Source organism: Vulpes vulpes, chromosome 2 (genome assembly GCF_048418805.1).
Source record: "Vulpes vulpes isolate BD-2025 chromosome 2, VulVul3, whole genome shotgun sequence".
Lineage (NCBI taxonomy): Eukaryota > Metazoa > Chordata > Mammalia > Carnivora > Canidae > Vulpes > Vulpes vulpes.
Window position 1 is genome coordinate 22,690,478 of NC_132781.1, and position 10,843 is coordinate 22,701,320.

The 10,843-nt window shown below is 59.4% G+C and overlaps 1 protein-coding gene across 3 annotated transcripts; it reads right to left on the reverse strand.

The window, feature by feature from the left end:
* Nucleotides 1-234: 234 nt before the first annotated feature.
* PPP1R1B (protein phosphatase 1 regulatory inhibitor subunit 1B) lies at nt 235-9,297 on the reverse strand. Of its 3 annotated transcripts, none has more exons than XM_072747328.1 (7): nt 8,862-9,297; nt 7,094-7,154; nt 6,752-6,774; nt 6,267-6,342; nt 2,595-2,801; nt 1,143-1,262; nt 235-1,056 (listed from the first exon to the last, which is right to left on the reverse strand). In XM_072747328.1, the coding sequence occupies exons 1-7, from the start codon at nt 8,940-8,942 to the stop codon at nt 1,007-1,009; spliced, it is 618 nt and encodes a 205-aa protein (XP_072603429.1). In that variant the 5' UTR covers nt 8,943-9,297; the 3' UTR covers nt 235-1,006. The 3 variants fall into 3 exon arrangements, with proteins under 3 accessions (XP_072603429.1, XP_072603431.1, XP_072603430.1); XM_072747330.1 differs by lacking the exon at nt 8,862-9,297 and adding an exon at nt 8,484-8,607; XM_072747329.1 differs by lacking the exon at nt 1,143-1,262 and having other exon boundaries at nt 500-1,056.
* Nucleotides 9,298-10,843: the final 1,546 nt, after the last annotated feature.

The window sequence follows — 10,843 nt, forward strand, 5'->3', positions numbered from 1 at the left end:
AAATAAAATCTTAAAAAAGAAAGTTCTTTTCCCTCCCTGCCTCTTTCAGCCATCCCTAGCAGGATCTACTACTCCTGTGGTCCTTCCAAGTTGTGCTCTGAACTTGTCTGCAGGAAAGACCCAGGCTAGAGGACCAGACACTAGGGTTGAGGTAGCCACCAACCAGCTCTTCCACACAGGGGGACCCATTTTCCCTTTCCTCTCCTCCCCCCTGAAAGAGAAGTGTCAGCACAGTTATTTACAAAGATTTATTTATTACGGCACAGGAGTGGTTCAAGGCCTGGAATCAGGGAAGAGAGGAAGGGGGCAGAGCAGCTGGAGGACAGGGAGAACCTGGCTTCCCCACCGTGTGCCCCCCTAAGGACGTATACTAGGCAGCATTCCTGGCATCAAAGCACAAACAAAACGCAACAAAGCAGCCTCTGCTAGTCCTGTCTTCCAGGCACCCAGGCTGGGGCGTAGGGGTGATAAGGGGAAGATTTCCAAAATGTTGAGGTTGAGGAGAAGGATGCCTGAATCCTGGGCCCTGGTAGGAGCCAGAGAGAGGGGTGGTAACTTGGAATCCCCCGTTGGAGAGGGGATGGAGAAGGATCTAAGGGCACATACAGGTTCTCAGTACCCTCCTTCCCCAGATCTTAGGGTCCTGCCCTGTGGGTTTCCTGTGCCCAGGAGAAGGGTCTGGGGAGTAGAATTGTGACGGATAAACCTTTGCCCCCCCCCCCTTATTGGATTATCCAATGCAAACTCTCTCACATCTCGCCTCCCTCTGGGTAAATGGGGGAATGACTGGCAGGGGTAGGCATCAGGCAGCAAGTGCCCAGGGAGTCTGGGCATCAGCCAAAGGTGGGCAACAAGCGAACACAGACCAGCCTTAAGTCTTCTAGAAGTCAGAAGCCACAGCCCTAGCGAATGAGAGGGAAGGGTACAAAAGAGGGTGGGGGCAGAGTGGGTTTCTGGGGAACAGCAATGCCCCCTCCACTTCCTTCTGAGATGCAAGGCCGGGTGCCTATGTGCCAGGCTCGGGGTGGGTGGGGCGCTGTGGCCCCTCCCCAGGCTCTGCAAGGCAAGGAGAGGGACTCAGGGCTTGGCCACGCCCACAGAATCCCAGCCCCGCCTCCCCATCCTTCGCTACCTAGCCTCACCATTTAGTGCCAGGTCTTCCACTTGTTCTTTGGAACTTCCATCTCTCTGGGGCTCATCCAGAGGGGGTGGGCGCTCCCAGGGGCCTTCCAAACCCTGGCCACAAGTTGTCTTCTGCCCAGCTGGGGATGGGGATGAAGGGATTAAAACATAGCCTCTAAGTAACCATTCAGGCGTCCTGGAGCAAGAGCTGAGGCTCCCTGCTGGCCGAGGCTAAGTTTTCTGAGGGCATCATGGTATAATGGAGAACACTGGACCAAGATAGCGCTCCCAGTGACTAGCTATATGAGTTAGATTATTATAGATTATTATTAGATTATTATAAGTTATTGCCTCTCTGAAGGGGACGGTAAGGAGGAAACGTGTAGATTGCCTTTTTTTTTTTTGTAGATTGCCTTAAATAAGGTAATAGTTAATATGCTGACCAGCCCAGAGGCGGCACTCCAGGAGTGGTGGCAACCGGCATTGCTCCTTGGTAGTCTTGTCATTTGATTCTCTGCCCTGATGCTTTTTCAGAGGGAAGAGTCTCCTCTTGCTTCCTCTTTACCTGTCCTAAGAGTCTCAGTGGGAGCTGACTCAACTTCCAACAGGAGCTTTTGCTCCAGGGTTGACAGAGATGCAGAGAGGAGGTCCAAGGCATTTTGTTTGGATGCAGGGGCTGAAGTCTACAGGCAGGGGTGGTCGACTGTTTTTTGTCCCCATAAACAGTGAGACCAAAAAGTTTTATGTGCATCAGAAGGGATAGATATGGTGACAACCTTCCATAGCTAAGTGTGGAAAAAATAGCTGTGGGAAGAACAGAGATCTTTTGCCTAGGAATTCTCTGGGCCTTGGGACCCTCTGTGGAGATTTCTGGATCTGGGGCCTTCTGTAGCGGTCTTAAGCCCCCTCTTTGGCCCCTCTCTTCCCAGGCAGTTTGGGGTTGGAAGTGCAGAGGACCAAGTTGGTTCTTGAATCCTGGATTCTCCATCTAGACACTAGAGGGCACCCTCTCACCTCCAGCCAAGGAACTAAACTGGGGAGAACCAGCCACAGGGTCCTGGGGAGGACTTGGCAACCAGCTCTTTGCCTCCCAGCAGAAACCACATCCTACGTTTAAAAACACAGGTAACAGGGCATTGGGGCCTCTTAGTTCTCTATCTCTGCACCTCCTCATACCCCCTTCACAGCCATAGATGGGAAGTCTTCTCTTCGGTCTAGCCTCAAACCTCATGTGGCCTTGCCAGAATTCTTAGGGAGGAGAGGAATTACTAGGGACACCCTGACTGGGATAGGGGCAGCCCAGGTATCATCAGGTAAGGCACCTGTGGGTGGGAGGATGGGGAGGCCCTTACCGTGTGATGGTAGTTTACATGTGTGAAGGACGACCTGGGAGGGGTGCCCCAGGACTCTCAAGGAGGACCCCGCCTAGCCCATGCTGGTATCACCCAGGATTCCCCACCCCTTCAGCTTACCAGACCCCCTGCTGCCCTTCAGGACTTCAGCCTGGCTGTCCTCCTCCTCCTCTTCATCGTCGTCATCCTCCTCCTCCTCCTCTTCATCTTCCTCTCTTGGGTAGCCCAGTTCCCGCAGCTCCCCCAGCTCATCCTCCTCCTCTGAGGCCTGGTTCTCACTCAGGTTGCTGATGGACTGCAGATGAGACTCAGCAATACGCTGCACGGCTGGCACAGGGGGACCCCGGAAGGCAAGGGTGAGCCAGGCCAAGAAGCAGCCCATGGAGTTGGAGAGGCATGTGGCCCAGCCCCAACCTCCTTGCAGCCTGGGCCATGGCTCACCCCCTCAGAGGTCTAATTCAAAAGCTAAAGGTCACAGAACAGGGGCTCCTGGGTGGCTCAGTTGGCTAACCATCTGCCTTCGGCTCAGGTCATGGTCCCAGGGTCCTGGGACAGAGCCCCACATCTGGCTCCCTGCTCAGTGGAAAGTCTGCTTCCCCCTCTCTTTCTCCCTCTCCCTCTGCCGCCCCCTCTGCTTGTGCTTGCTCTCTAATAAATAAATAAAATCTAAAATAAAATAAATAAAATAAAATAGTCACAGGCCAGTCTGCTGGGGGCCATACCAGGGCAGAAGCAGCAGGGGTTAGATCCTTAATCATGTTTGGCTCCTAGGTTGTCCGGTGATGCAGACCTCCTCAGAGGCTGGCACCAGGCAGCTCCCTCGAACCATAGGGTGCCAAACCAGACAAGACCAGGCAGGTACAGCAGCAGCAGCTTAACATTCCATGACTGGGGAGCTTGCTTCGCCAAGGACCCGGCACTGGAGACAGTGTCCACCAGCTACAGCCCCAGTAGAAGGCACAGTACCCATGGGGCCAGGGCCTATGGGTTTAGTTTCTAGCAGGGTGCTCAGACTGCCCAGGGCTCATTGCTTACCCTGATCCTGTCCCCCTCTCTGTGCCGGGCTCGGTTCCCACTCCCTGGCTCTGCCCCTGTCAGAGATGCCACTCCACACATTTTTGCCCCAGGTTCTGAGGCAGAAACAATTCAGAGACAGAGAATATAACGGTCTCCAGCCAGTGAAGTTGTGCCTGAGGATGTGCCGTGCTCAGACGCAGCCCCCACAATCTTGACCCACATCCCCAAGCTTCCAGCTCCCTCTGTGGTGACCTAGAAAGCAGCAAACACCACCCACCCCCCCAACACCACCAAGGCCTGCTGGGATAGGGCCCAGGAAAGGAACAGTGTGGGCAGCTGGGGAGAAGTCTCCAAGAGATGGAAAGGCCCAGGGAGTTAGGAGAAAGGGGCCAGGGCTGGGGGATTCTGGGGGAATGGCAGGGGTAGAGGGGATGCTCTGAGGAGTGGCTAGGGCAGAGGCAGCAGGGGCACCAGGAGCTGGTGGGATTTAAGAGCATTTGGGCAGCAGAACTCACAGCTCACAGACAGGAAGCTGACAAGCAAGTGGCTGGGGTTGCTCCTGCTCCTGCTCCTGCTCCTGCTCCTGCTCCTGCTCCTGCTTCTGCTCCTGCTCCTTCTCAGTAGGCAGGCACCCCCACTCCCCCCCCCACCCCCGCCTCAGAAAGCCCAGAAGAGTAGATCCAGGCTGGAAACCTCTGGTGCAATGAACAGGGCACCACGCTCCTGCCAACTTGGGACGGGGACAGAGGGTGCATTGTGTGTGCCCACCGCCCCGCCCTGCCCCAGGCTCCCAGCCCAGTGCCTCCCGCTGGCTTTGGGTAAGCTAGCCAGGCAATAAAAATGCAATAAACCGCCCTGCCCTGGCCTTGGGGACGCGGCAAAGCTTCACCTTGAGCCAAGTGTGAGAGAGCTCGGCCTCGGAGAGTCCCCCCAGCTCAGGCTCAGTGTTGTCCACCTTTCCCCTGGAGGCCATTGGCTGTTCCCCTTACAAAGCCCCAACCCTAGCAGGAGCTGTCCCTTGCCCAGAAAGGGGCTGAAGCCTGCAAAACAGTGCCCTCCAGGGACAGAAGGGTCCTCTGAGGGTTGGGGGGAAGGGAAGAGAGGAGGTGGCAGCTAGAGCACCCGCCCACCCCCTGGTTGGGGGAGGAGAGTTTAGTTTCTGAGCATTATGACAATAGGTGTGCTGGCTTCCTTGAGTGCTCCCCTCATGCCTCTCTGGGCTCTCTGGGGTCTTTCTCTGGCCCTCCCAGCTGTCTTCTTCTCTATCTGTCCCCATTTCTGGGGCCATGGACTTCCCCAGTACAAGTCTCTCTTTTGAAGCCAGAAGGCCCAGACTGCCCCACCTCTCCCAACATAGACTGGGCTACAGTGCGGCCCAAAGGGGCAATGGCAGTGCCCTAGCCCTTGCAGGGTGCCGAGGAAGCACCTTGGCCCTAGCCTCTTCACCCCAGCCTTTGGCCCCAGGCTCGTGACCAAGAGTTCGAAGGACTGTTCTCGTTCCTCACCACCACTCAGCCCTCCCCAGCCCAGAGTAGCGGGGAGGGAGATCTTTTGTTCTCTCAGAGAAGATGCCACCACCCCCCTGTGCCTCCTTTGGGGGCTGGCCTTATCCCACATCCCCACAGGTGGGGAGTCCTTCTACATGCCCTACCCGCTGCCCACAGACTGTCCCTTCCTCTTTCTTTCCTGGGGTGAGACAGGATGCCCTTGGCTTTCTCTCTTCTCCTCCCAGCCTCTCCTCTCTGCTCCTAACCCTGGCAGGCAGGCTGACAGGTAGGCTGACAGGTGTGCCTGTTGACCTTGGCCCATGCCGAGAACTCATTAAACCCAGCCCATTGGGAGCTCACAGCAGCCCTTCCGATCTCCTCCCACCCTGGGCAGGAAGAGCCTCAGGCCAGAGCTGAGGTTGGGGGTGTGTGTGGAAGGCTTTCTTTGGCTTAGTTAGAGATCCTTCCCATACCCCATCTCCACTGCCTGCCTCCTGCCGGAAGCCAAGTCTCGGGCTGACTCAAGAGACTCTGTGATTTCATACCTCCTCTCCCTGTGCCCAGGGCCTTCCTGGAATGCCCTTCCATGTCTTGCCTGCCTGTTGAATCCCTCCTCATCCTTCAAATCCAGGCTTAACCAGCCTCTCCTCTGTAACTCACCGAGGACCCTCTGAGGCAAAAGGCCCCAAGAGGGTCTGGGCTAAATCTTACTCCAATTTGTGCTCACTTTGGCAGCACATAAACTTACTCCTCCGATTTTGCCCAATGCCACCAGTGAGGCCTGGCACACAAAGCAAATGAGTACTACAGGAAAGACTTGTGTTTTAATGTAGAAAGAAGCAGGACTCGAGAAGTGTCCAGTTTGCTGACCTGTGCAAATATATGCCAGTGGGAGAGGGGAGCAAGTGCTGTACCTGGGGAAAGTGCTCCCGCTGGGGAGGGATGGTGAGTGGGGAAGGTGGTCTGCCACGCACTTGCAAAGAGGAGGAACAGAGCTGAATGTCTTTGCGTTGATGATACTTGCCACTTAAGGCAGCCATTTCTTTTCTTTCAACCCTGCAACCTGATTATAAGGCCCAGGGCCACCCCTTTCAGCCCCTAGGCCCCTTCTCTACAAGGCTGAATTTAAAAAGAGCTGGTCCCTAACCAGTGGTTGGAGTACAGAAGCCAATCCTTCCCCACTGACAAATGCTCCACACTTCACCTCCCTCCCCCACTGTCAGCCCAGCTCCAGGGGTCAAGGGGCCAGCCAGACTAATGGCGGGGGTAGGGGTGGGGAGAATAGTACCTTTCAGCGAGGGGGGTGTGTAGGCACATGGGTTGGGTCTCTTCGACTTGAGGTGGTGCCCCTCTCCTGAAGCTCTCTGCCAGGGTAAGTGCTAGGTTAAATAGGCTCACCAGAGGCCCCTCCCTTCACCCTTCCTCCATTCCACCCCAGCCCTGGCAACCCAAGCCAACTGCTCTAGCCTCCGCTGACACTGATGGGTCCAGGCACTGCTGCCCCTCAGGTCCTGCTCTAGGAGGGTCCCCCAGAAGCCATGGCCTGGCTCAGGCCAGAATCCAGAGGCCTAGCCAGAGTCCAAGCGGAGGAAAGACAAGGGCAGAGGCGTAGGTATTGGTGGAACCCTGGCACCAGACACTCTTACCAAGTTGCCAGTTGATATACTAATGTGTCCTCGGGGGTGGCCCCCTGTGCCAGTGGGGAATAATCCTGTCCAGCCTACCACAAAGGGCCCTCAGCATCCCTCCTTCCAGCTGCCCCTGGAAACTCACCTGGTGAGGGGAGGCCTCCTCCTCTGAGGGGGGCCACCAATGAACCAAGGGAAACGGAGAGAAGAAGAGAGAGGACGGGGAGGAAAGGGAAGAGAGAAAGAGAATCTGAATTACTTTCCCCAAAGGCTCAAGCTCTGGGGAAAGGGAAAGTGTGCCCTTTCCTTCTTCTGGGTGTTGGACGGTGCCTGGTTAATACATGAACCCAGCAGAGTTGGCCTCCCAGACCTTACCCACCCTCCTCATCTTCCACTCAGTCTCCTACTCATGGGACTTTGGCAAGGGCCCCAAGAAGACATGGGAGTTAGGGTGGGGCCAGGGCTGGGGTGGCAGGGAAGGGCCCACCTGGAGAGGAGTGCTCTGAAAGCCGGAAGAGCATGGCAGGGGTTGGTCTCCTGCGACGGATCTAAGGAGATGGAGAAAGAAGTGGGTGGGGGGGAGAGCAGGAGAGACACCTGCACCCCCATCCCCCAGGCAGCAGGGAACAAACAGTGCTTTGAAATCCTCAGGGAACCTTTAAATCAAAGACTGTCAGAGCTGAAAGGAACTCCATAGATCACCCAACCCCCTCATTTTACAGAGGTGAAAACCCAGGGTTCAAAGAGGTTCAGCCAAGAGCTCAATGCCACACAGCTCATCACAGCAGAGAAAGGAGGAGAAAAGCCCATCACTGACTCCTAGCCCATGCCTATCCCACTCCATGGCTCCTCCAGAATGGGCATCTCCATTTCTATCTTTCCCTATCAAGGAGGCCCATCCTCTCCTGCTTTTGTAGATATCAGACCTCAGGAGCAGAAGCTGGCTGTGGAAGATGCCCCACAGGCCATGGGACCCACGTGGCCCTGCCCACCTAAGGTCAGCTCAAGGGCTCCAAAGAAACTGGATCCCACTGCAGAGGGAGGCTGAGCCAGGGCTCTGCAGACACCTGCAACCTCACATGGAGGCTCAGGTGTGCGCCCGAGCCCCAGACCCACCAGGTCCTGGAGGTGTCCCTGGAAGGCTATGTTTCACTAGCAGTTTCTCTCAGGCTGTAAAACTCTTGGCCCAGTGCTCATAAAAAAAAACCCCAAAAGTTGCCCTCCTTGGTCCAAGAGCCAAACTGAACAGTGAGAGTGTGGGGCAGGGGAGGCACTGAGCACTCCCAGTAGCTGCCCCCCCACCTCCGCTTGGGGCTTGGCAATCAGATCAACTGTCAGTTAATTAGGTCCCCTCTGAGCTCCAGGGAAATGCACAAAGAGAATCAGGTGAATGAAGCTGAAACTGCCACCCGCCCCCCCTTGCCAAGCTCTCCAAACTGCCCTGCAGACCCAAAGCTGCTTGGGCCCAGGACCCAACCTCCCCCTCCCCATAACCCCCCCATCTCTCCCCCAGGTGACTTGGCCCCACTCTCACTGCTCTGCTGGGTGTCAGCTGCAGCCCAGCAACAAGTGAACGTGCTACTTGGGGGGGGGGGGGCTCTTCTTTCCCTCCGTCCACTCCCACCACTTTGGAGGCCTCTCGACCCCCAGGAAGGCTCTGCAGAGAACTCAGGACTCTGTGAAGAGGTCTGGCTTCGGCGAGGACCGGTCGCCCCCACCCCGATGTTGCGGCTCCACGGAGGGCCTGGCAGCAGGAGGAGGTGGGAACGAGCCCTGGCGGCCCGGTCCCGGCGCACACGGGGGCCCGAGGCGGGCAGAGCGCGGGGCGGCGGGGCGGGGGTCGGTTCCGTGCGGCGGGTCCGTGCACCGGGTCTCACCTCCTCCGGCTCCGGCCGGGCCAGGGCGCCGCGGTCCCGGTGGGCGCCCGGGGCAGGAGGCCACCCGCCGTGCAGGGGCCGGGGCACCTGCCGCCCGCCCTGGGGTTGGCCCGGGACGGCCCTGCCCGCGACGCTCGCCGCCCGGCTTCCTGCGGCCCCGGGAAAAAGTTGCCCGAGCGCGCAGCTAACTTGACGCGCGGCCCCGCGCCCCCGCGTGTCCGAGGCGGCCCGAGCCGCCGCGTCCCCCCACCCCCGGGCCGGGCCGGCCCCGGCAGCGCCCCGCCGCGGGAGGAGCCCGGGGGCCGGTGTCGGGAGGGGCGCCGCGGGGGGCGCGGGGGGCGCGGGGGGGCGGGGGGGCGCGGGGGGGCGGCCCCTTACCATCTCCACCTGGCGGGGGTCGAGCTGGCTGGGGGGCGCGGGCACCGAGAACTGGATCTTCTTGCGGTCCTTCGGGTCCATGGCGGGCGGGGTGGCCGGCGGCGCTGGCGCGCGACAGGGGTCCCGGGCGGCGGTCCCGGCTCGGCTCCCGGCGCTGCTGGGCGCGGCGGCGAGCGCGGGCTGCGCGCGGCGAGGGGGAGGCGAGCGGCTCACGCTCAGATAAAAATACCGCGCGCCGCGAGGGGAGGGCGGCAGGCGGGAGGGGGTCGCGCCGGCTCGCAGCGCCCCCGGCTCCCGGCTCCCGGCTCCCGGCTCCCGGCCCTCGGGCTCCGCGCCGCGCCCCCTGCGCGGGTCCCCGGGCGCCTGCAGCCTGGGTCCCGCTCGCGGGCTCGGGCCCTCGCCCGGAGTCTCCCTCTCGCTCCTTCCCTCGCTCGCTCTCTCGGAGGGTCTCCGGGGGTGTCTCCGCCTCCCTCGCCCTCCCTCCCTCTCGCTGCGATTCGGTCTGTGTCAGCCGCTCGCCGTCCTCCCAGGTCTCACCCTCTGGCCCCGGCCTCGGGGTCCCCCGGCCCGTCCCCTCCCCTCCGCCTGGGACTGGCGCCCGGGGGCTCGGTGGGAGGGCCCAGAGGGAAGTGGCCAATGAGCGCCGAGAACCGTGTTCTCCCGGGGCCGGGAGGAGGGTGCGGAGTGTGAGCCAGGACCCGGGGAGCCGGCTGGGGGCCCCCTGCCGTCTCCCGAGAACTTGAAGCTGCATTATTGATGGAGTCCAGCAGGGAGGATAATGGGGGGAGGCCGGGGGGGTGGGGGGAGAGGGGCCGCGGGGAGACGGGACTCTGGCTTTAACCCTTCGTGGCCTGGGTCCTTGGAGTTTCACGAGGAGGCCTGGAAGGTCCTCGAGAGAAACTACCACCAGCATGTCACGCTGTGAATGGGGGTGTCCTGGAGAGTCAGCGAGTGTGAAAGAGCGGGTGTGTGTGGGAGGACACGTGTCAGTCATCATGGCAGGGAGTGTGTGTGAGTGCCAGGGTCCTGTGGTGCCTGTAGCTAGGGAGTGTGTGTGTGGGGGGGGGCTCCGTGTGGCATGAGTGTGTGTGAGTCTATGTGAGTAAGTGTGTCAGAGTGTCAAAGATGCGGGTGTGAGTGGCAGGGTGTGGGAAGACTGTGTGCTGGGGGAGGGTGTGGGTGTGGGGGAGGATGTCAGAGGCTGTCAAGGTGATGGGCTGGTGTGTGGCAGCTTGCAGGGGGTGGAGGGGCTGTATCCACAGCTCTAGCCTGTGCAGAAGAGGAGGATGAGGTTGTGATCCTGGGGGGTGGGGGGGGTGTGATGTGTCCCTGCCCTGATGTACCCTGGGCTCACGTGTCTCCTGTCTTTTCTCCCGGGATCTAAAGTGGGGGAGACAGAGCCAGCCCAGGGGGACAGAGTTGGGGGGCTGCCTGTACCAGTACACGTGCCATCACGTGTGTGTGAGTTTGGTGCATTCAGGAGCAGAGCTAGGGGGAGAGGTGTGTGTGCTTGTTTCTGAGGTGTGAGCCTCTCTCTTTCTGCAGAGGCGTTTGTGTGTCTCTGGAAGGGAAAAGGGAGGAGCTGGCCCTATGGGTTAGTGTCCCTGTTTATCTGTCCAGGCCCTGAGTATTGTTGCAGGCCTCTGGGTGAGCATCTGAATACTTCTCTGTAGCGCCAAGAGGGTGCATGTGTAGTAGACGTGTACACAAGCGTGTGTCTTCCTGGGGCTCTGTTTGTGTTGGCTGCCTTTTCTCCTGGTCACACTCAGACCTGGAACAGGCAGGACCACTCCCCTACCCCGCCCCCTCCAGCAACTTTTCCACTCCTAGCCCTGGCATGCTGGGTCCTTGGCAGGAGGGAGCAAGAGACCAGAGGAGTCTTGTGAAAATGGGGTCAAGGGCGTGATGTGTCACCCAGAGGGGGGCAGGAGAACCAAGCTTTGCTTCTAGCAGCTGGGAGTCCTGGCCACTCAGATCCATTC